The sequence below is a fragment of the Rhinolophus ferrumequinum genome, chromosome 2, assembly GCF_004115265.2.
Source record: "Rhinolophus ferrumequinum isolate MPI-CBG mRhiFer1 chromosome 2, mRhiFer1_v1.p, whole genome shotgun sequence".
Classification (NCBI taxonomy): Eukaryota; Metazoa; Chordata; class Mammalia; order Chiroptera; family Rhinolophidae; genus Rhinolophus; species Rhinolophus ferrumequinum.
In genome coordinates, this window is record NC_046285.1 from 49,812,067 (window position 1) to 49,838,046 (window position 25,980).

The window sequence follows — 25,980 nt, forward strand, 5'->3', positions numbered from 1 at the left end:
TACCCTGACCTTGTAATTCCACTATTAGGACTCTAGCCAGAGGAAAGAATCAGAAATAACTGTATACAAAGCAGCTCATTATGGTGTGATTTATAAAAGTGAAAAATTAGAAATAGTAAATGTCCAATAATAGAGGACAAGTTAATTAAATTGTGGTTTATCCATATGAAGTCCTTAAAATTTTTCAATTTGCTCATTACATATAATTTCAAAATGCTCACCGGTAAGTTGGGAGGGGTGAGAGTCAGGGCATTTAAAAAATAGAGGATCAAACATATTGATAAACATTTCAATTAAATAAAGATACAAAAATTAAAGGCCTGCATGCACCTAATAAATTGTACAATGCATTAAATGATGAAACTATAAGGCAAAACTGGCAAGTCCATCATTAAAGTAGGAAATTTTAACACACCTCTATCAATAATTGAAAGATGAAACAGACCAAAAAAAAAAAAAAAAAGAATCAGTAAGGCAAAAGGTTTGAACCCCTTAGAAGCTCAATATAACAGCCCTGCGTGGTCACTACACCCTACAGCTGAAGAAGACATGTTCTTTTCAAATGCAAATGGTATAAAACTTGACCCCACACACATAAAAACCAGCTATTTCAGTACCTGGTGCTAATTCTAAAACAAGATTAAATAGGAAAAGGGAGTTTGGAGAGCCAGAGGCTCTTTGATTTGGAGCTCAGGGACGATTTCCCAGAGGAGGTTATGGTTGAGATGAGTTTGTGAGCAGTTTTCCAGATAAAGGAGGTGGGGCTGGGGGCTGAGCCCCGCTCAAGCAGCTGAAGCAGCAGGTCCCAGGGCACTGAGGCAAACAAAAGCAAGTGAATGCAGACTGTAAAGGGTGCCCCGCATTTGGCATCCCTTGCTCTCCAAAACACCAAGTTCTCTTAGCCTGTTTCTAGGCAGTGGCCCTGTCATGAATATCTAGGGGCCTCACCAAAAGCTATGTTTCAGTTTCCATCTCTAACAGGAGACAGGGGTCTTTAGTTACCTCCAAGCTGGGGCATGTCCCCCAGAGAGGAACATGAGCTGGGCCCGAAAAGGAGCTGACGGGAGCTCAGGTGTCACTCAGGCTTGGTGAGCTCATGGTGGGAAGGTCACAGGACTCCCAAGGCTTTGCCAACAGCTAAAGAAATCCTCTGCCCATCCCCCAAGGGTACCCCTAAAAAACATTTGGGGGACTCTCTGTAGGCTAGGCTAAGCAAAGTGGGATCCAGGATCCCCAGGCCTGGTCTGCCCATGCTGTGTGACTCAATTTGCACGAAGTTCTCTGGGGCTCAGGCCACCTGTTAAAATATAGGTATCACTGGCTTCCTGTTCACCTCGCCAAGGTGTCATGTACACAGGCTCATGTTTAGGAGGGAACTCTAGAGTGTTTGCAACAGTAACTGTCTAACGTCCCTGCATGGTTGAAATGCAGTGTTTATCCCAAACCTTCAGATTAGCCAATTGCTTTCCTGTGTCCTCCAAAACACTCTCAATAAACCCTCTGCCTTGGTGTCTTGGTTTTTCCCCCTTTCAGTCCTGCTCCCTGGCTACTGAGCAGTTGATGAGATGTGATAGCCAGGTCCATTAATTCAGGAGACAAACGTGGAGAGAGAATACCTAAAGGAAGGAATCCTGTAAAAGTCAGGACTCTGCACTCACTGGCTGTGTGAATAAGCAAGTCATTTGCCCTCTCTGGTCCTGTTTCCTCATTCTTAAAATGAGGGAAATCATCTCTAAGCTCATTTGTAGCTGAAGATTCTGGGATCTATCACTGAAAGAACTGGGTCTATTTCAAGGGTTAATTGAGCAGTTGTTTAACAGAGAAAAGTCTCTTCTATTGACTTTCCAGGGCTGCTTCGAGGTGGAAGGAAGCAGAGGTGGGAAGCCCTGAGCCTTTGCTGAGCCATGGACCAGGAATTCGACTCACAAGGGGCTGCCGCCAGGATGTAAACAACAGGGCCAGCGTTCTTAGGTCCTCCCCACCTCAGGAACAACACAAGGCTAACACTGCTGTTTTTTTTCAGGCTTGACCAACGTGTGTGTGTGTGTGTGTGTGTGTGTGTGTGTGTGTGTCTCTCTCTCTCTCTCTCTCTCTCTCTCTGTCCATCTACTAAGACTCCTCCAGACCTGCAGACCTGTACATCCGACTCCCTGCTGCTCACCTCGCCCTGGATGTCCTCATGCACACCAGGCTCAACATGTCCTCAAGTGAACTCTTAGCCACACCATTGACTTGGGGCCATATTGGGAAGGCCTTCAACTTTCATGAGCTCCATTTGTACCGATCATGTCTGGAAGGCAAGGAAGGGTATGGGATGTGTCATTTATAACCAAACTCCACGGTTGGACATTGCCTCTGTCCTTAGAATGAGGTGTTTCAACTTGGTTGCTTATTGGAACCACCTGGGACATTTTTGGAAAATGCAGATTTCCAGGCCTTGTGCAAAACTCCGTGAATCAGAATCCCACGAATTTTAACTATTTTTTTCAATTCTGAATCCCATTAATGATATCAGTGAAAATCAATTGTGCTAATTAACAAATCATAAATTTCACTACTGAAAATTCATTTCTCACACTCATTATACTTAGTAGGGAAAGACCAGGGATTGATTTTGAGGGAACAAGTGCCTTGGCCCTTATTACCAACCAGAAAACACATCTACTGGCTCAGTCCTCTCCACCATTCGCTTAAAATTTAGCAACTCTGGGAAGCACTGGGAATCTTCTCTTCATTCTGCCTCTCTGGGCATCAGGTGCATGGTTGCATAGTATTAATTTGTTCTCACAATTCTGTCCTTTTGGAGAAACTCTCAAATCACTTTCTCGCTCTATTTCTCTCTCCCCCCCCCCACCCCAAATTGGAAGCTCAGGAGCAGGGAAAGGAAGGCCAGGGCAGCCAGGACAGGGACTGAAAGGTGCTGATGTCCATGTTGGCCCACACCAGCTCTCAGAGGGCTCAAATTCTGCCCTTTGGACTGGGGAAGGCCCCGAGTTTCCTGCCTAAGACTTAGTTCTCCTGACAAGAATCTGTCATTTTGGAGCCTCAAAGCGTTGCTGGTCACCTTTCTATACTTTCAATAGCTTTTCCCTTTGAACAAACAAAATACAGTTATGCTTACCTTGTGGAAGGGGTAAGATGAAGGCAATTGTAAATGGTAGGTCATTGCCAAATTACTTTAAAATTAGCATGAGAATGTAATTAGACATGCATGTGCTAGAATACACCACCCCTTCCTCGGTTACCTGCACTGTTCCCCACTCTCAATCCCCTTTTGACCAATGCCAGGGCAGGAGGCTCAGCCAGTCATTGCAACTAGAACATGAAGTTCACTCAACATTATTAGAAATACACTATGGACCATTTTATGTAGGGCATAAAACTTTAAAAATTCCCACCAAATTTATCTTACTCCTATGAGCATAAAGACAATGTTCATTGTATCATCATCATAACTGGAAGCCACTCTCATTTCCAATATGAGGCTAATTAACTTAAAAAATTCTAATGTTTTATTAAAATGTCAAGTATGAATTTCACAATCTAAAAGAGACTTGGATGTCCTTTGTCACTTAGGTTTATACTACCACGGGGCCTTTGATTTGGCCTCTTTTACTTCCCTGAGTGAGGATGGGGGAACGGAACTTGGCTTCCCTTTGCCTTTATGGTCTTCTTGTTTAAAACTGCTATTTTTCTCCTCTTATAAGTATTAGGAGAAAGAAGCCATTATATTTACATTTTTATTACACACATTTTGAATTTGCTATTACCTCACACTACCTGTCCTTTCTCCATCCTGTCATATATAAGGAGCACTGCATTTGCTTACCAAGCAGCATTTCTAACATACAGGCAGCGAGCTGCACTGTGGTTATTAGAAACCATACTTTATGAAACTACCTATTAATAAGCGGAGGGGGCAGATGTGGACACTGCCCTTTCACTCCAGTATGCTGTAGCCACATTTTGCTGATAACCTAATTCCTGATATTAATTTGTTTTAATCTTCTCACTTTAATTTCTTTAAAATTTTCTCAGGAGCCACTTTTAGAAATGTGTGCTTTTATCACTTTTATTACCCATGTCCATATTCATTTCCAGTGTATTCCACTGTCTAGGATATGTGCCAACTTTGATAAAGTTCCTACTGGGCCATATTGTTTGAAGTAGTGATTCATTTTTCTTCTGGTACCAAAGTAGTTTGGTATATAGTGACATCTTTTGACAAATATTATTCCTACCCCCTGCAGGTATGGGGGTGTTCTTTTGGTAGATTATCTTTCTTTGGATAATTATTTCCTATCTAAACTTTTAAAAAAATTTGTCTTTTACTACACAATACATAATGGTGCAAAAATTTTAAGAGTACCGAAATAAAGTAAAAAGAGGCTGCTACTCCAACCGTCAATCTACACCCTAAACGTAACCATTGTGAATCACTTACTTAGTATCTTATATTTCCAAAGCATATACAAACACACAGACACATGCAGACATAATTAACCCTCTTTTTATTAAAAAATAAAACTGGTTCATGCAATACATACTGTTCTGCTATTTGCATTATTTGCTTTCTCTACAGATGACATGTTTTAAAGTCAATTCACTTACTTTTACCTAGTGTTTCCCTGAAAATAAGACCTAGCCAGACAATTAGCTCTAATGCGTCTTTTGGAGCAAAAATTAATATAAGACCCGATCTTATTTTATAATTAATAAAATAAAATAAATAAAACAAAATATAATACCGTGTCTTATTTTACTATAAGACCAGGGTCTTATATTCATTTTTGCTCCAAAAGACGCATTAGAGCTAATTGTCCGGCTGGGTCTTATTTTCAGGGAAACACGGTTATGATTTAAACCAGTTATCGATCACATAATTTAAAAATTAAATAGTCCTTAAAGTTTATGTTAAACAGCAATCCTTTGCCCCACTTGTACCTATTCCCCATTCTTCAATTCCTTCCATTCTTTTCAGTATCTTTTGACATTTATCTTTATATTTCTAAAAATTGTTTCTAGTATCATCTTGATTTATCAAGACATGCCAGGTGAGTATTTGGCTCTCTTAACCTTCCAACCAACCACTATAGTTTTTAGCACCATGTCTGGATAAGCACCATGATTGTCATGTTTCCATTATTATAATTAAGTAGATACTTTTAACTGCAGAGCATGTAGTATATTCTGATTCTCTTCTTACTAAACATTTTTCTCCAGAATATTCCACATTTGTCGAATCTATACATAAGCTTACAATTCTAACTTTTTCCCAGGTGACCTTCCTCCTAGAGGACTCCATCTCTGGCTCCACTCTGGACAGTGCTTTCCTGAGACTCCTTTTCACCTCTCTTATGTTGGATCTCCTGTTTTCTGTACCCCCCATGTCTTCCTGATTTTCGGTCTATACTCCTATTCAGATGAACCAAATCCTCCGGTAGTATCCTTGAGAAAGGATGCGTAGGAAGAGAATTTTGAGCGACTGTATATCCAAAAATGTCTATTCTCCCCCACTTGATTGACAGTTTGACTGTCAGGTTGGAAATCATTTTCCTTCAGAGTTCTGAAGGCATTACGCTCTTCTCTTTGGCATCTAAGAAATTTTGCTATTGAGAAGGCTGATGCTGTTCTTTGTATATTAACTGATCTGATATTTCATGGTAATAAGAAGTGGTGGTCTCTTAAGCATGTGGAGAAAGGGTCTGGACCTGGGCATCTAATTGCTCTTGGTACAGACTTTTACCCAACCCCCACCCTCATCCCCACCCTTTTAACCCCACACCCATTCGGTCTTACCAGTATAACCATTTCCTCTATTTCCTGAGTCTTTCTGGGATTCCGTTGTGCAAATTAGCTTGCTTCTCATTAGTAGCCCCAGCTATAGGCATGTAAATCTCAGCTGCCGCCATTTTGCTAAGTCAATTAGCACTTCTCCACCTTTTTATCTTCCAAAATTTTCTGAACATTTCTTGTACAGTTGTCTCATCTTCTGATCTCTTTGTCCTTAACAGTGCTTAAAAAAAATTCCTTACTGTCATTTAGAGGAACTTTGAGAAGGCACAAAGATAAACCCATGTCTAAATCACCGTATTTAACAGGAAGTCATTCACAGTATTTAATGAAAGCCTCATTAATAATTTGTTATTACCATATTTCAGTCTCAATTTTTGCATTTCTATTATCCCTCTACTACTCATCTTTACCATTAAGGCTTTGCATAGTTTTAAATTTTGCTTTTGATATAAACTTAACTTGGAATTGTACTAGGATGTTGGCATCATCTAATTTTCCTTTTTTTTGTGTAACTGCTAAATTTTTGTATATTTGCTAAATATCTACATCTAACTGAATCTTGGTTTGGCCAGGCCATATATACAGATATTCATCTATATATACATATATAGATACATATATGTAAATATCTATCTGTATGTTTCTATATCTAGAGGGTGCCAGAAAAATGTACACACATTTTAAAAAAGGAAAACTTAAAATTGTAGTAATATATACCAATAACAAAAGATGAATACAAGTCACATTTGACTTCTACAATTACAAGAGGTGCTCGAAGTGGTTACCATCAGCATAATTTTAATACTTTTTTCCTTTCTTAAAATGTGTATACATTTTTTGGCACCCTCTCTCTATATATATCTATAGATCTACATAAATATATCTATAGATAGGTGATAGATAGATACCGTAGATAGATAGATCTTTAGCACCTCACTACTCAGTGTGACCAGTAGCGTTGGCAGTGTGACATTAAACGGTAGTTTGTTAGAAATGCAGACTCCCAGGCTCCAGTCCAATCTACTGAATCAGAATCTGTGTTTTAACTAGCTCCCCAAGTGATTCACCAGCACACTGAAGTTGGTTAATTAGTCTAGTAGTCACCACAACCTGCCTCACTCTCATGTTTCCTCTTCCTGCTCCCATTCCCAGTAGTACCCAAGATATTTTCTTTTCAAATATCTTGCAATTTGAACATCGTTAGTTACTTTTTCTATCCCCACTCCCCCCATGGGTTTGTCTCAGAGGCTGTGCTCCAGGTCTCTGACACGTAAAGACCCTGCTCATCCAAAAGGGAAAAGTCTTGAAAACTTCAGCCTCTGGAGCCATGTTACTTGAGTTCAAATTCTGGCTCTCCCAGTCACTAGCTGTAGGACCGTGGGCAAGCCACATCTCTGCACTGTGCCTCAGTTCTGGCTTCAGCAGTAATCATTCGATGCATGTTAGCTACTGTGTTTCCCCGAAAATAAGACCGAGTCGAGTCATATTAAGGTTTGCTCCAAAAGACGCATTAGGGCTTATATTCAGATGTCCTCCTGAAAAATCATGCTTGGGCTGATTTTCTGGTTAGGTCTTATTTTCGGGGAAACACAGTATATCCTCTGAAATGAAAGCCTTAACAACTGAGTATTAAGGAATTTCTCCTTGTCTTCTGAACGGTGCTTCTATCACACAGGTACGTGAAAGGGATGTTGTATTCATTTGCGCTTTTGCTAATGAATTGACTAGTTCCACCTTCATCTGGGGATGGATTTTATAATGATGTGCTGAATCAAAAGATTCCCCAAACCTTTTGTACCTGGAGTGCCCACCTAGTGAACATACTCTCTGTTATAGCTTGAAGTATAGACCATCCACCTGCTTCAGGGGTTAATAAATATTCTGAGAAAACGGCTTAGGAATGAGCACAGGGAACAATGGGGGAGGGAATAGTTGGAGGCAGGCTGCGGTGAAAGCTGGAGGAGCTTCAGCATCGGTGGGAGGAGAGGGGGAAATGGGGACATATATGTCTAGTGGGCAGTTGTCTAATGATGTACTTAACTTTCCTAACATTAGTATGTTAGCTGTAGGTTTTCCATAGATGCCCTTTATCACACTAAGTTTACTTCCACTCCTAGTTTGCTGAGCTTTAAACCATAAATCAGTGTTGTCAAATGCTTTTTCTGCATGTATTGAAATGATCTGAGGTTCTTACTTTATTCTGTTAATATGGTGGATTATAGTAATTGACTTTTAATTGTTAAATCAACCTTGGTTTCTGATATAAATTACTTGCTTCAAACACATTTATCCAATACATTGTTCTTGCCACTTTCTGAAGCAGTTCTGGAAGTCTTCTTTCGTGAATGTCCTTAGTTGTGCTGTCATGGCTGCCTCGATGTCCTGAATCGATTCAAAATGTTTACTTTTCATGGTCATTTTGACTTTTGGGAAGAGCCAGAAGTTGTAATGGTGCCAGATCTGGTGAATAAAACGGATGAGGACACACCATAATGTTTTTGACAGAAATTGCCATACGAGAAGCAAGTTGTGACATGGAGCCTTTATGCTGTGATCACAAAATAAATACAGTGAATGCTGTTGCCAAGCGCCATCCAACGGAAAGGCAGGGATCTTCAATACCGGAAGCAGCACGTGGAACCTTTGTAACAGTGTGTGACAAGTTTCGACTTGTTTGGTGCAGTCAGTTGGGTGTGAGCTACGGTTGAGAGAAGGTGTGTTTTAAAATGTGCCATAAATCAGGGCCTGCCCGGTGGCTCAGGCGGTTAGAGCTCCATGCTCCTAACTCCGAAGGCTGTCGGTTCAATTCCCACATGGGCCAGTGGGCTCTCAACCAGAAGGTTGCCAGTTCAATTCCTCGAGTCCTGCAAGGGATGGTGGGCAGCGCCCCCTGCAACTAAGATTGAACACAGCACCTTGGGCTGAGCTGCCGCTGAGCTCCCGGATGGCTCAGTTGGTTGGAGCGCATCCTCTCAACCACGAGGTTGCCAGTTCGACTCCCGCAAAGGATGGTGGACTGTGCCCCCTGCAACTAGAAAATGGCAACTGGACCTGGAACTGAGCTGCACCCTCCACAACTAAGATTGAAAAGACTACAACTTGACTTGGGAAAAAAAAAAGTCCTGGAAGTACACAGTGTTCCCCAATAAAGTCCTGTTCCCCTTCCCCAATTAAAAAAAAAAAAAAGTGCCATAAATCATGGATCACGAACAATGCATTTACATGAACTTTTCCTTCGATTTCTGTCAAACAAAAACATTATGGTGTGTCCTCATCTACCTTATTTACCTGATCTGGCACCGTGCGACTTCTGGCTCTTCCCCAAAGTCAAAATGATTCAGGACATCGAGGCAGCCACAAGAGTGCAACTAAAGATACTCACGAAAGAGGACTTCCAGAACTGCTTCAGAAAGTGGAAAAAATGATGGGATAAGAGTGTTCGAAGTGTGGGAGAGTATTTTGACGGGGATTAATGGCAATGTGCCTTTTACTGTAATAATTTTTTTTAAAACATTCACTGTAGTTTTTGATCACACCTCGTAACCAAAATTATTTCCATCATAAAATTCCTTTAAGAGTTTAAAAGAAACAATTGTGCTATGAAATGAATTTTTCAAAATCAACCCAAGTCAAGATATTCCTAGTAAATATACATACAACCAAGTGAATACCTGTATATTTTAGAGAAGATAATAAAATATTTTCCTGAATTCACCTTTGAAAACATAGGTAACAAGGGCCTTCTCAAATTAACTCAGCTAGCAGAAAAAAAAATCTAATACATTTTACATTTAGCATAAGGTTAATTTGGGAAAGAAGGCTTTTGATTTTTAAATGCCAAATGGAAAGCTATTTTATTTCATGAGTCGAGAGATGACACAACTCAATGGCATGAAATGTATATTTATACAGATTACTTTTGCTTCTAACTATTTTATCTTTAAAAAGGTAAAATTAAAAAAAATCATATCTCATTTCAGCATCGTATTTTTTTAAAACCCAATATTTTGGCATAAGGCAAATTTACACAAACATTTCAAAACATAATATGGTATGTATTATTTTCTCAAAGATACTAATATGTACTAAAATATGTACTCAAAGATACTAATATGAATCACTTTGTTAAAAATAAGAGAAATCATATGAAAATCAGCACAATACTTCATTTATTTATTGTATAAGTTTGGCAAACAGCACAAAAATCCAGCAACATTTCAAACATGTAAAAAAGTCAAATGCTGAACAGTATGGAGAATTTTTTTCCTACATAATTAGTAATAATGAGCACATGTAAGATTATGCAAAGCTAGCAAAATGAGGGCACTTGGCATCTGAACATATACCATAAAAACACACACCAAAAAACAATATAACTTATCTTTACAAAAATTACAGCCAAGCAATAGAAAAGAAGGATGTTAATAATGAAGATACTAACACATATGTTCACTACATATATCTTATACATTGAAATGCTACATCTTGTACCCTGAAATGCCATGTGTAGCGAGCCAAGCGGACTAAATTTAGGCTCAACACTGAGGTTAAGAATTATTTGGGAAGAATTTAATGCTAATATGTAACATACTCAATTAAAACTTTCTGTATAGCAATTCCTAGATCATAACAATGTTCTCTATTAAGCATCTGAGAGGTCGAGTTTTCTTTGTTGGCAGTATAAAATTTCTGACCAGTATCAAAATTCTGGTAAAACACAAATTGAAGGCATTTTCTAGTGTATGCAAACATTACAGGGGGCATCAATGCATGTGGGAGAAAATCTCAGATTTCACACTAAGTTTCTGCTGAGCTTTGTCAAACCAAACAGCTCAACAATAAGGCAAGAAAAAATAACCCTCTACGATAGATTAGTGGGTCTTACCAAGTAAAGATAGGAATTCAATCTTAGGAAAAAAACTCCCTACACAAACAGATCTGAAAGAGCTGGCATTGAGATGAACATCTAGAAATCACCTAACATCTTGACATTCAGTTATTGGTTCAGAAGCCTGACAAACAAGCTGTTGGTATATTTTATCAAATTAAGTTTTTGGAATCAGCACCAGTCCCCAAAACCTCAAATGATAGTATTTCATCTTCATTAAAACACATCCTTTTGTGCTGTATCAACACAACTACAATCAAATTAAAGAAAGCTAAATTTACTCAACTTATGTATTTTTGTGTATACTGGGTAGCAATTTAAATTTTTTTGTTTGTTTGTTTATTTGTGCTTCTGTTTTGGGGCACTTTGATTGAAGAGAAATTCATTTCATAAGATTACATCTTGCTAAAGCATTCCTTAGCATTGGTCCAAACTTGAATTCCCTTAAAAAAAAAAAAAAAAGCAAAAAAAAGGAGGTTTAAAATGTGATTTTGGAAGGATTCTGAAAGCTGAAGTATTTGTCTTGCTAGTATACTAAGTTTTATGTTGGTATCTTCTATATATATCAGCTACATGAAGGATTTACTCTGACAACAAAACCGTATCATAATCTCATTTTCCCAAAATAATCTTTAAGCTATTTTTCAATCAAAGTAGCCATCACCGTTAGCAATGGTATTTGACTGCCCTGACCAAGAACATCATATAATCAAAGTAATGTATGTATTTTCAATACAAGTGATAAGTGGGGCACACAAATTTGGACCTTTAGATGAGTGGAGACTCAACTGGAGACTCAAACTGCTATTGTGGTTATGACATTTCTTTCAAAATTAAGTGGAGATATTGGAAAGTATTCTGGAAGGGGAGAAGAATGGGCTTTAAAAATGAAAATGATAATTTGGTCCAAATGGAAGAAATCAGTTTTGAAGAAATTTGTAAGCACTTTTGTATATTCTTATATCTTCACTGAAATCAAAACCTACCTTTTTGCACATGCTGATCTGCATGACTGCATAGCTTATAAGGGCCTCCTTTAAGTCATGATTCTTTTGTTCTTTGAAGCGTTCAATATCGGCCCAAGCATTTTTCACAAATTCTCTGAAATAAAAGATATAGTCATTATTATTAATATTTAAATTAAGTAAACTATATTTTATAAATTTATATTTTATATTTATAAATTGAAATAACCAGTTCTCATTTGAGTTGTTTTTTATTTATCTATATAGAGGAAAAAGCTATTGATTGTATAAGATCTATTTTTCTTCCTAAAAATGACAGGAGAAAAAGGAGTCAAATATTCTTCTACATTTTGATAATCTATATTTTTGCAACAAGAATTTCAGCTTCAAATTATTCCTATAAAACAGATGTACATGGTTCCTTGAACCAGCTCACAAGCCTAACAGATGCCACATGAAGTTGCCTTTCTGGGGTCACTGGAAAATAGATGCTCTTTTTGACAAGATGGATGGATTATGTATCATATTCATCATGTACTTGCTTCAAATGACAAGTAGAGTTTTAAAAATTCCGACAGGCATTTGTCTTTTTAACTCTCTTCATTAAAGGTTACTTTGACTTATTTGATGCCAACAGTTCTAAAAATTAACAAAACCACCTCCAAACCAATGACACACTCTTTGTCTGCCTTGGGCTACTCACTGTCCGATGAAAACTATAAGGGAAATGAAACAGTGATGGCAGATCTTTGAGAATTGAATTTCTAGAAGTATTTATGGAATAATTACATGCCATGCCCTGTACCAGGTGTTGCGGCACAAAGATGAAAAAGACACAGTCACTGACGTAGAAGGGCCTGTAATTTAGCCAGGGACACTCACACAGAGCAACTAACCACCCAGGACAAAACTGCCACGCTGCAGTGGCACGAACAAAGTGCTATGATAGCCTGCGTGGATAAGAGAAGGCTTCACAAAGGAAGTAACACAGAGCTGGGCACTGAAGAATGATCAGATTTTCGTTAAATGACAGAAAAGAAAGGACAGGGAATGTGCAAAGGATAGAAATCATGAAAAGCGCAGGAAAATAATATTATGAATCTGAAACCTTCTTCCTCCCTTTTTGCTCCACACTAAAACAACGGTTTTTATAACATGATTTTTGATAAGTCAAATTTCTTAGGAATTCCATCACTGCATTTTAGAAGAACAGGCTATATTCAGGGATGCCAATGAAGCCGGGAATTGTTATAAAGCAACGATCTGCCATGTAGTCTACATGTCTAGCTTTGTTAAACATCTCAGCATTTTTACCTGCCTTCCAAATTTTTAGACTTCAGCTGTTGTTCCCCTTCACTTATTTGTTCTTCAAGCACTTTTATTCTGGCTTCTCTCTGCTCTGGAGTTTCTTGACCAAAGAGCTTGGTAGTCATTCCTTTCAAAGAAAATGTTCTCACAGTCTAAAAGGAAATAGAAACAGATCAACGGATAAACAAAATGTGATGTGTACATACAATGATATATTGTTCAGTCATAAAAAGGCTGGAAATTCGCATACATGCTACAATATGGATGAACCTTGACATCATGCTAAGAGAAAAATAAGCCAGTCACGAAAACACAAATGATTCTGCTTATAGGAAGTATCTAGAGTAGTCAAATTCACAGACAGAAGGTAGGATGGTGGTTGCCAGGGGTTCGGGGAAGAGGGAAATTGATAGTTGACATTTAATGGGTATAGTTTCACTTTGAAAGATGAAAAGAGTTCTGGAAGTTGGTTCCACAATAATGTAAATGTACTGTGGGAGCAGGGATGGTAGAAGACGGTAAAGGGGGTCAAATACATGGTGATGGAAGAAGAACTGACTCTGGGTGGTGAACACATAATGCAGTGTATAGATGATTATAGAATTGTACACTTGAAACCTATGTAGTTTTGTTGACCACTGTCACCCCAATAAATTTTAATTAAAAAACTGTGAATGTACTTACTACTACTGAACTGTACACTTTTTAAAAATGGTTAAAATGGGGGCCACCCCGGTGGCTCAGGCGGCTAGAGCCCCATGCTCCTAACTCCGAAGGCTGCCGGATCGATTCCCACATGGGCCAGTGGGCTCTCAACCACAAGGTTGCCAGTTCAATTCCTCAGAGTCCCGCAAGGGATGGTGGGCAGCGCCACCTGCAACTAAGATTGAACACAGCACCTTGGGCTGAGCTGCCGCTGAGCTCCCGGATGGCTCAGTTGGTTGGAGCGCATCCTCTCAACCACGAGGTTGCCAGTTCGACTCCCGCAAGGGATGGTGGGCTGTGCCCCCTGCAACTAGAAAATGGCAACTAGACCTGGAGCTGAGCTGCGCCCTTCACAGCTAAGACTGAAAGGACAACAACTTGAAGCTGAACGGCACCCTCCACAACTAAGATTGAAAGGACACCAACTTGACTTGGGATAAAAAAAAAAAAGGCCTGGAAGTACACACTGTTCCCCAATAAAGTCCTGTTCCCCTTCCCCAATTAAAAAAAAAAATCTTTAACATGGAATAGTCAAAATGGGTAAAATTCTAACGGAACTTTTTTTTTCTCTTATTTTTAAATTTTTATTTATTTTTTTTAAGTTTCAGGTGTACAAACCAACGTAATGGTCAGACATTTATACCCCTCACAAAGTGATAACCTCCCTAATCCACTACTCCTCTGACATCATATATAGTTGTTACAGTACCACTGACTATATTCTGTATACTGTATTTTATATCCTGTGAATGTCTATATATTATATAATTATAGTTGACATTCAATATTATTCTACTTGAGCTTCAGGTGTACAGTGCAGTGGTCAGGCATCCACAGAGTCTATGAAGTGCTCCCCCTGATAAGTCCAGTACCCATCTGGCACCTTACATGATCTTTACAACATAGTGTATTTCATATCCCCGTGACTATTTTGTGACTACCAATTTATACTTTCTAATCCTTTCACCTTCTCTCCTATCCTCACCTCACTCCCATCTAGCAACCATCCGTTTTTCATCCATATCTCTGAGACTGTTTCTGTTTACTTTGCTCATTTATTCTGTTCTTTAGATTCCACATATTAAGTGAGATCATATGGTATTTGTCTTTCTCAGTCTGACTTATTTCACTTAGCATAATATTCTCTAGGTCTATCCATGTTGTTGCAAATGGTAAGATTTCATTCTTTTTTATGGCCGAGTAATACTCCACTGAATAAATGTACCACAGTTTCTTAATCCAGTTGTCTACCAATGGGCAGTTCAGTTGTTTCCAAATCTTGGCTACTGTGAATAGCACTGCAATAAACATAAGGGTACATATATTTTTTTGAATTAGTGTTTTGGATTTCTCTGGCTAAATACCAGGAGTAGAATTGCTGTGTCATCTAACTGAACTTCTTAATTGAATGGAAAACTTAGGAAAGTGGTCATATTTTTAAAAATTACTCTGTAAAATATAAAATATATAAAATTCAACAGGCAAAATGGAAATAAACCAAACTAAAGAAACATATTTCAAATCTGCATAACTACACTGAAACTTGGGTTTCTTTAATAAAATAGGATGCCTAAGGCCAAGCCTCAAGTTTTACTCCTCTAACATTTCTTCATTCTCTGGAGTTTCTGAATACACTTTGCTCTTCACATGTAGGAACAGAGAACCAAGCTCCCTGAAAATGGCCTGGGAATTCCCTGAATTTTAAAAATAAATTAGGCCTAGTGTATAGCTGTTTCATGGTCAAAGGTCTTTTCCCACATATATTTATGACTTTTCACACATGTAGCAAGTAGGTAACCTGTAGGCACTTTTATAACTAAAGTATTTGTTAACTATGAAGTGACATAAATGGTAACATTGTCACTGCTTCATTACTTCCAGATTGTGTGCTCTCTCTGAGACAGCTAAGTTATTCCAATGAAATAGTTGGACAGTAGAAAGCTGATTATAAAAATGATCTAAGTCTAGTATAATAAGATAGGAATTTTCTTCACAAGTACTCACTGTAAGCATTCAAAAATAAAGTACACAAAACACTCCTTATTAGGAGCGACACTAATTCTAACTGGGTACAGTTTTTCAAAGAAAACTAAAATTTCTATAATATACCCTGTAAAATTAAACCTGATAAAGGCTATTACTTCAATCCCAAAGAATAATGTTTTTCACTTGGACTTAATCAGAAATAAGATGACACTTATTACACAGAGCAGTATTAAAATGTTTTACAATACCATACAATACAATGTTTTAATAGCTTACTAGCTTACATCTTTTTATACCAAGACCACAACCCAAAGAATCATAAAGTTATCCATAAATTATTCTCCTGTGAAAGCTACAGGCACCCTGAGATTAGAACCGCAGCTCATTCCACATGAGACTTAATACAATACCAGAGACCTAAATGGGAAAACACTTACCCCAGTTGCCAGTTCCTCACACTGCTGCTTCTTGGATGCTAAATCCTGAGCAGCCATCTCCAAGTCATACTGCATGAGTTCATGTTTCCTACACACAGCCCTAGGGATAAAAAAAAGTGCTGCGATTTAATTTTTGTGGCTTCTCTTTTAACACGTTAACATTTTTTTCCACAGGTAAAGTGGAGGCATCACAGTGTCTTGCTAGGGTCAAAACTTATGTAACCAGAATTTTCAAGTTTACATGTAGTAGCCCAACATTAAAAATTAAATCTAGCAGAACTTAAGCATACAAACTTGACATATATGTACAACAAAAAAGCTTGTTTTCTAGATACTTGCAAGTTTTTTTTTTTATAAAATATACCATTATCCCATCATAAAAAAATATTTTGTATAACATAGGAACTAATGCTATATTCTCACATAGCAACTGAGTATTTGTTTAAAAAGCTATCTCAAAGTTTTCTTCTTTATTTAGAAATGTCTATTCGTTTTTATTATCATGAAAATAATCCATGCTCACTGTAAAAAAAAAAAAAAAGATTCTGATATAGAAATGCACAAAGAAAAAAAAGTTTCAAGATTGCTCTTTTCCCCAATGCCAATATCCAGACACAATCCATGTTAACAGATAGTGTATACCTTTCTCGACTTTAGCCAGGCATTTATAACATATATACACATATCTATAAGCCCCAGTGATTCCACATCTTTTCTTACTTAACTATAGACCACGAACATGTTTCCATATCAATACATGTTAATCTTTTCTATAATTTTTAAGAGCTTCAGAAAATTCCACTGTACTTAGAACTTTCTTTTCCTTGGTAACTTGAAAATACGCTGGTGAAACTTTTTACTACTCAAAGTTCTACAAGGAAAAAAGACTAACAATGTGATGTTTTCATACCAGTCACTGAATAGCTAAAGGAATATTGCTCCACTGTTTTACTAACAGAATTTTTAAACTGCTTTTAAAAATGACAGGAAAATGACCAAATGTGGCTACGACCAAAAGCCACCTATTATAGGAAAATGATTCATTTTTCTAAAATGGATGGAAGAAATACAGTACCTTCTCAATTAAATATGACTATCTACCAGAGAGTTCTGTTTGGCTCTGTAGGAGACACCATAAAAACAGGAGACAAAGTCCCAATATTAATAAGTTTTACAACCTTACTGAAGACAGAAGATACGCAGGTGTGGAAAAAAATTAAAGAATAAAAATGGCAATATACAACCTAGCAGATAGTGCTACACATAAGAGCAATCTGTTCTTTCTTTCAAACTTCAAACTGATAAAAGTAGAAAGAACATACAGACAGACTTGATGCCTAAGACTGACAGGTTTTATCAAAGCTTCAAGAACAGGGATGTGTTAAATTTCTATGCCTACCACCCTGCAACACAGAGGAATACAAAGAGACCTCATTCAATATCTGGCGGAATGAATTCATCTAAAAACCAACTTACTATCTCTATTTTAGAATACATTTAGAGAATGGTGACCAGCCATAGGCTGCATCTGGAACACTTATTATACTAACCGTAGTGCTTCTGCATAAAAAAGATACTCCTTTAACTGATCTGCATAATGTTCTTCATCTTCCAAAATATCATCAATAGAAGATGCATACCTGTTAAAAAAAAAAACACTGCAGAAGTAACTTATCAGGACATAAAGTACTAATGTTCTAAAGAAGAGCTGTCCAAAGTATGGTCCACAGACCACTTACCATACCCATCAGTGACAAAAGTAAGTACCAACACTGAGAACTATTTAGAACCATTTATAGCAATTTTTAATTACTATGACAATTGAATTTTACCAAAATGTTTAGATCAGGAGTGGCTTGGAAATAAAACAAAAAGGTCCTGCTTACAAGTAGCTTAAGAAGCACTAAAACACTAATTTTTTTTATTCGAAGACATTATAAAAGGGCTACAAAATCAGTAGAAAGAATAAAGAGTTTAATATAACTGGTGCACAAGAGTTCCTGGTAGCAACCACACACAGTAATGTCAAAAAGCTACCAAAGGAAAAATCAAGCAGATAAAAATTACAGAAAATTTTAGAAGCCTCATTTTGTTCTAATTCTCAATAGCAACCTCTGCTTTAATTCGGACAAGTTCTTTATTGTCATGCCATTCTCATTCCTGGACCTGAGTCTTTCCTTGCACAGAAATGTGATGGCACTCCACACTGGTTCTCCAAATCCTACAAACACATATCTCAACACCTCTAGGAAATACTCCTAGATTACTTTAGTCCTTATTCATCACTTCACTTCTGACCTCTTATCAATAATTTAGAACTTAAATTTTATCAAAGTAATAAAATTTTTCAAAATTTTATCAAAGTCTTGAATATAGTTTTATTTCTCTGATCACATTATAAATTCTGTAAGGACATGGGCTATTTACTACTTCTGTATAGTATAATGGCCATGTTTTTCTCAAATTAATTCTGATTCCTTAGCATAGGAATAAAAGAAATATATACTTTATGTCTCCAGGCCTGTTTTACGTAGGCAAGTAAATAGTTTACTTAAATTTAAAAATAAGCAAACTTAAGGTTCATTGAAAAGAGATGTGCTTATAGGATTTATAAAAGTAGGCAAATTACACATTCTGGATTCATAAATTTACATTTGTAGAGTGTAGAATTTCTTCTATGTGACTGAAAAATGTCTTAAGAATCATTGTTTTAAGTAGGAAAAACTGCCTTTAGTCACCAATCCATGATTCTGGACGAGTTAATGTTAAGGAAACAAAAAAGAACCACAGGGATGGTGGTTTGAAAATAGGAAACATAGTGCAGGAATAAATGGCACGTCCTAAAAGTCTAAGTGGTAAAGAAATTTTGCTGTCAGCACTGAGATTAATTTTATTTTAACACTTTAAATAAAGGGATAATCCTAAATTCCTACAAATACTGAAAATGTTAAGTCAACGCAGGGAAACTTAATAAACTGGTTGAAAAGTAGCCAATTAGCTTGAATATGGTCCAAAGCAAAATAATACTTAGATAAAATAAATTTTTTTTTTTTGGATTTTGAGTTGTAGTTCTTCATATATTGTGGTTAGAAATGTTTACTCCCAGTCTTTTTAACAATTTTTAAATGTACAGGTCAGGGGCATTAAATACATTCACACTGTTGTCAACCACCACCACCATCCATCTCCAGAAGTTTTCCATCTTCCCCAAAAAAAACTGTACCCATTGAACAGTAACTCTAACATTCCTTCCTCCCCCAAGAGGAGCTTTTGATAGGCAAAATTTTGATGAAGAACAATTTACTATTAAAAATTTTTTTTTCGTTTCAGGTCCTCTTTAAGAAATCTTTGCTTACTCAAAGGTTGCAACAATATTTTCCTATGTTTTCTACTAAAAGCTGTAATTTTAACTTTTAGGCTTATGTAAAAGATCCAAATAGAATTAGTTTTTATGTAAGGTATGACTCAAAGTTCATTTTTTTTTCCCCACATAGATAACCAGTTATTTCCAGAACTATTTCTTGAAATGGATATAAATGTGGGTCTATTTCTGGACTCTACTGAGCCTATATCCTGCATCTCTGTTAAATTCAGTAATTAGTTCTATAATGTTTTTAGTTGATTCTTTATGATGTTCTGAGTAAAAAATCCCATTAACTGCAAATAAAGACAGTTTTGCTTCTTTCTTTCTAAGATTTATGCCTTTCATTTGGTATTCTTGTTTCATTGCACAACTAGGACCTCTGGTACAATGTTTACAAGAAGTAGTGAGACCAGATAATCTTGCCTTGTTCCTCATCTAAGGAGAAAGCAGCAATATATCACTATTAAGTACAATATTAGCTGTAAATTTTACACTGAGGAAATTCCTTTTATTCAGTTTGATGAGAAGTTTTACTGTGAATAAATGTTGAAATGCTTTTTCTACATGTACTGAAATGAACATACAGATTTTCTTCTTTATTCTGATATGTGAATTAGACTGATTGGTTTTTGAATGTTAAATAAACCTCACATTCCTGAGATAAACTTAAGTCAGATCTGTATACACAAAACATAACATAACTGCCAGCAAACTTGATAAATAACGGAAGAGTCACTAGCACTTCACCACTGAACTTCACCTCGGGTTTTACCTTAAATATTCTAGGTACTTACACATCCATGTGATGACCAGCACTCTGCAGGCCATCCCCCATTTCTTTTTCTATGGCACTCCACTCACTAGGAACAAAAAGATAAAACCCAAAACATCATGAATTAGATACAGAATATTAAATGGAACCTTTTACAAGACTTTCTTTTAGCTAGCTTTTATACATGTATAGTATATGTATTTGGATTTATATTGTGATGCAAATATGCTGCTTTCCCCTTAAGTTTAACAACTAAATGTAAGTGAAGGCTTTAAAATGTTACTTCAAAAGTTGATACCTACTGCTGTTAAGTGCAGAGTAGGTATCATACAAAACAGCTTCTGCTTCAGACAACTTTCTCAGCAAGAATGCCTATTTAAATCAATTGTGGAGCTTTTAGAAACTATGGATGCTGCCCTGCTCTTGATCTACTTAATCAGAATCTCTGGGGTAGAGCTGAGTATGTATATTTTAACACGTTCCACAGATGATTCTGGTGAGCACACCTGATTACATGCCACTATATAATAGCTAACAGAAAAAGACGATTGTACAGAAACAGGTGCACAGTGAAATTTCAATAATTTGCTCTAAAGTTTCATGAGAAAGTTTACTAGAAACCACAAATCATTTTGTCATTTCTGTGAAATGCTTCAAATAAAAATTCCTTTTTATGGGAAGTTATATATGTAGGTTATAGCAAACTGGAAAAAGAAATCTATGTAATATATTGATTTAATGATTTCATATCCACTTTTTTATGACTTAAGTGAAGTTGTTTTAATCCACTTGTTTATGACAAAGACAAAAGAGTAGTTTAGAAGTTGTTTTGATATAAGAAAGTTGTTTCAGGATGTCATTATCTCATCTGATGCTGTTGATAGCACCTCAGCAGCTCAGCTCCTGAGGGGTCCCACTGGGGGCTTATCAGGAAGAATGTGTGGAGAAGCAACTATGGCAAGTAGACATTTAGACCATGAAAACTGAGTCCCCGAGGACTATCTGAGTTTCAGTTTGGGCAAAGCAACTTTTTGCTAACAAACAAAACAAAACAAACAAAACAACTGTCTGAAGTCCCTTGGGCATTAGCTCCTGCTGTGTTAGGGTTACTCTCTTATGGGCAGTGGGCTCAGTGACTCCACCAAGGAAGTCAGCCTATTTGCAAACACCATATTCTTTGTTCCCTAGCAACATGCTCTAGCAACAGGGGACTTTTACTTTTGTGGTGGCAGCTAGAAATCAGCTCTTGGTTGGTAACCACTCATACAAATAGGTATACCTCATATTAAACTTGGTCTTTATTCCTTCATCTCTCCTTGCCTAGAACTATAGTAAGATTAATCTATCATTTGTTTAAAGTTTGTTATTTCTTTATTTGGCTTGTTAAGAAATATTCTTTATTGGCTATTATCCTGTATGCAAATGGCTTCTGAAATTCCCACAGCTAATTTGAATGGATCTTAGTAGCATTTGATAAAAGACTATGGACCTTTTCCATAAGGGAGCAAAAATCACAAACAAAATTTTACATATAATTTCAGAGACTTCAGACCCAAAATCCATCCCGCCTCTTGGATTAAAAACTCTGAACTACAAAACCACCAAGGTCCCTCCTGCTCTAGTATTTTACAATTCTATTAAAGAAAGGAAAAGACTCCAAGAATGCCCAAGCGGCAAGATTTTGGACAGGACTGAAAAATATTATTACAACAAAAACAAAGATTTAGAGCTAAATTTAGTCACCCAATCTGGTGTTCATCAGGGACAGAGGCACAAGAGGGAAAGTCTCCAGCCCTACGCAGGTCTGTGGTAGTAGGTTTTGTTTATACTTCTGTATAAAATTTCATTTAAACAAAGTTCTATGCTAAGAAAGGGTTTGGAAATCACTTCCCTCACTTAACCCCACAACTGAATAATGACAAGAAAAACAATTCTGAGATAGCCTGTATTAAATTACAGCAGGCTAGAAGGTGGAAGGAAGAGACAAGAGAGACCAATCAGTTAACAACTGCAGGCCAAAACCAACAAAAGACTGCTTACATTCCTGAACGTATGCTGAAACTTTGAATTAACTTCCAGGTGGTTATTTCCTTTTGCTTACACATGAACTTTCTAGACTGTAGCCCACAACCAATCCACAAGAGCGAACAGTTCTTCCTTACAGACTATGCACCTATCCGGACTAGCCCCACTTCTCCTTCTCCCACCCGCTTTACCTATGGCCAGTGTAAATTTTCTTCCCCAGACTTAATGTATAAAAGAGTCCGGGTCAGCTCCAGGACAGCGGCTGTGATGTCTTCTCATCTAGCCCTGCTGCTGATGGCTAGTCTGCGTGCCCCAGGGCCTGATCCTTTTTATGGCTAGCGTATGCCTCAATAAAACCTTTCTTTCAGAAAAACTTGCCTTTGTGAAGGTTTTTGTTTAACAAATACTTAAAATCAGACTCAGAGATCTAATATGGTTTACTCAGGCAGCTGACCAGAGAGAGCTTAGAATCAACCGCCAATACTGTTCTACTAATCCCAACCCACAACACTTCTGTTTTTTTGGTGTTCTTATTCAAAAGAGCTCTTTACTTCCACTCACCATGTATATAACCAAAAAATATAGAACCATTACACAAAATATTTCCTGTGTCTTTGAGCTCTGAGGTACTCGAGTTTTGTGTATCCCTGATCATGTACACATGACTTTTTAAAAAAAATTTGCTTGAGTATTTTCTGGAATCCCTTGAAAGATATTATGTCAATTAAACTGCTCTTGTCCTTGCCCTGTGAATTACTACCGCCCCCCCCCACCCCGAAGCCCCAGGCTCCTGTCCCATTCCTTAGCTCAGGATGGCAGACAAGTTTTAAATGCCCCACTTGCCCTTGAGTCTCCTATCTTTGGGGCTCCCTTTAAGCAAGAAATCAATTTTTTCCTCCTGTTAATCTCTTATGCCAATGTAATTATTAGACCAGCCAAAGAACCTAAAAGGAAAGAAAAGTTTTTCTGCCCTACAGCCTAATTTTCCTAAAAAGATAAAGTACTCCTGCAAATCAACTAAGAAATCAGACTACCACCCCAATAGGAAAAAAAGGCAAAAGATATACACAGACAACTTATGAAATAGGAAAAAAAAAATGGCTGTTAGTCATTAAGGAAAAAAGTTTGACTTCATTCATAATTAAGAGGAATGCAAATTATAACTACAGTAAGATACCATTTTGCACCATCAGTCTGGTAAAAACAAGTTTGCTAACACTTGTTTAAGTGAGGATGTGAGGAAACAGATACTAATACTTGGCTGGTGGGAGTTTAACACCTTTATATAAGACAATTTGGCAGTATCTACCAAAACTACAAATGCAATTATCCTCAGACCCACTTGTAGCATTTTATCCTCCATACTTATACACGTGAAAAATGACGTGAACAAGAATATTTATTGCAGCACTGACTACAATAGCATAAGACCGGAAACAATTATCAAGAAGAAATTAGTTTAATAAATTATGATAATATGTTCAATAAAGCCCAATACAGTTATTTACTGATAATACTATATCTTGGAGAGAGTTTTTAAGTGAAAAAAGCAAGGTAAACCAAGTAAACATAGCAATGTATACAACATGCTGCCTTTTCATGTTAAAAAAACAGAAAAAATGCATTGGTTTTGTAGGTTAATATATTATACATTTATAATGCTACATTTTACTAGAAGGATACACAAGATACTAAAAAACTGATATTAGGTGTGTTAGAGGAGGAGACCTGTGAGGGTGGCAGATAGGAGTAGGCAGACTTTTCATTGTATAAGCTTCTGTTCCTATTGAATTTTATGCCATATGAATGTATAACCTACCCAAAAATGTAAAATGAGTCATTTTTAAATTAATTCAATCAGAAAGACTTATAATGGAACGTTAGTAAGGAGATTTATTAAATAAAGGTTTGGGTAACTTCTAAAATGCCTCAAACAAAATAATGAACACACAAAAATTCACAAAAGGTTCACAAACAACCAAAATATGCAAGTATATATTCTAATTTATACTAAAATTACCCCAAGACTGAAAACCCCACCTTGCAAAAGTCTTAAAAAATTATAGAGACACAAAAAAAAGAAAAATCACTATTTGTATAAGACAGTGATTTCCAATGAAATCTTCTTGGGCATTATGCCAAGAAAGTACCACTCACTGCTTCAGAGCAGTTTGTTTCACTTTTATCCGATCAATACAGAGGGTGCCAAAAAAATGTATACAAATTTTAAGAAAGGAAAAAACTGTATTAAAACTGTAATACTCAATATATACCAGTAACAAAAGATGAATACAAGTCATGTTTGACTTCTGCAATTACAAGAGGTGCTCAAAGTGGTTACCATCAGTCTCCAGACATTTCTGATTATGGCAAACTACCACTTGAGCAATGGTGACCAAGGTATCTACTTGTATCGCTGCACATGCCATTGCAATTTCTTCCCACAGTACCATGCATCTCAAAGTTATCATGAATGCGTGCAATTGTTAGGCATGTTGGAGGTTCTACTGCATACTCAACGCCTCCATTGTTGTACTTCCACAAAGTTCTCAAATTTCAAATACCACGTCAAAATCGTCTTGCGCTCCTCGAACGACAACTGTGTTTCCACCATTTTCTCTCACTGTCTTGCCTGTCACATGGTGACACTAGCATTCATTTGATTAATGCCATCTTTTGAGTGAATGTCATACTACATGTTGCTCCCATAATTCAATTCAACTTTGAAAAGTAATACATAGGTAACATCTCTTAAAATGGGTATACATTTTTTTGGCACCCCCAGCATCCTTGGTATATAGGACTTCCTCACTTTTTTTTTTTTTAAAGAAAGGCTTTAAAACAAAAAGTTTGAAAACTACTATTACAAGACATGATTTTTTGAAATAATCTACTTTTCCAGAGTCAAAAATTTTCAAGAATTATAGTCCTTAGGCAAAAAGCTAATTAGAGCTAATTGTTTATTTTAAAAGTTTATATAACGCTTACCTGAAAACTCGCCCATAATTCCCATGCACTTTATATACACCATAGAGTCGATCTGCTACTCTCTGGAATAAATATTTAAAGACGTTGGTATTAGGTTAGTTAAAAGTAATTAGAGATTACTTAAAAAAAAAAAGATTTCATGCTCATTAAAAAAATAAACACTCTTAGAACAATAAACTTGGAAAATATGGAAAAGAAAAAACTTAAATCTCCCAAAGTCATCATGAGGGGAAAAAAAATAGTGTCATCATATTTATGCACTTTCATACTTCTTTCTATAAACAGGTTTTAATTATTGTCTTTAAGTTTCCTATATCAAGAGTGATAATATTTTTATCCAGCAGGTTAATAATTTTACCCAACAGGTTAACAGTTCAAATGTCGTATTTTGCCATGTATAATGCGCACTTTTTGGCCCGAATTTCTGAGGGAAACACAAGGATGCGCATTATACATGGGTGATATTAATTCCTTATCTATAAATGTTTTTAATTCTTTTATTTATGCTTGTGAGTTAAAAGCGTAACTCTAGAAATCAATAACGATATTCATATGCAAAATAATACCCTGGAATATGATAATCGGTTTTGTTGAACTTATGATGAACTTGCCAACTTGCAATGGCAAAGAGTTCTTGGCCTTCTATGATGTGTAAATATTGTAAATTTGTTACCGGTACATAAAATTTCTTGTACCTTGTATCTGTTCTTGTGTTTTGTAATTATTTGTTACATAAAATTTCCATA

General features: G+C 36.7%; 1 protein-coding gene across 2 annotated transcripts in view; it reads right to left on the reverse strand.

The window, feature by feature from the left end:
* Positions 1 to 9,947: 9,947 nt before the first annotated feature.
* SNX4 (sorting nexin 4) overlaps positions 9,948 to 25,980 on the reverse strand; it is a 47,209-nt gene continuing 31,176 nt past the window's right edge. For both annotated transcript variants that reach the window (XM_033087281.1, XM_033087292.1), the window contains exons 8-14: positions 25,235 to 25,296; positions 20,244 to 20,309; positions 17,636 to 17,725; positions 16,086 to 16,185; positions 12,964 to 13,109; positions 11,671 to 11,785; positions 9,948 to 11,127 (exon numbers count right to left, since the gene is read on the reverse strand). In XM_033087281.1, coding sequence (XP_032943172.1) covers positions 11,080 to 11,127; positions 11,671 to 11,785; positions 12,964 to 13,109; positions 16,086 to 16,185; positions 17,636 to 17,725; positions 20,244 to 20,309; positions 25,235 to 25,296 — 627 coding nt within the window. In that variant the 3' untranslated portion in view covers positions 9,948 to 11,079. The remainder of the gene's footprint in view (positions 11,128 to 11,670; positions 11,786 to 12,963; positions 13,110 to 16,085; positions 16,186 to 17,635; positions 17,726 to 20,243; positions 20,310 to 25,234; positions 25,297 to 25,980) is intronic.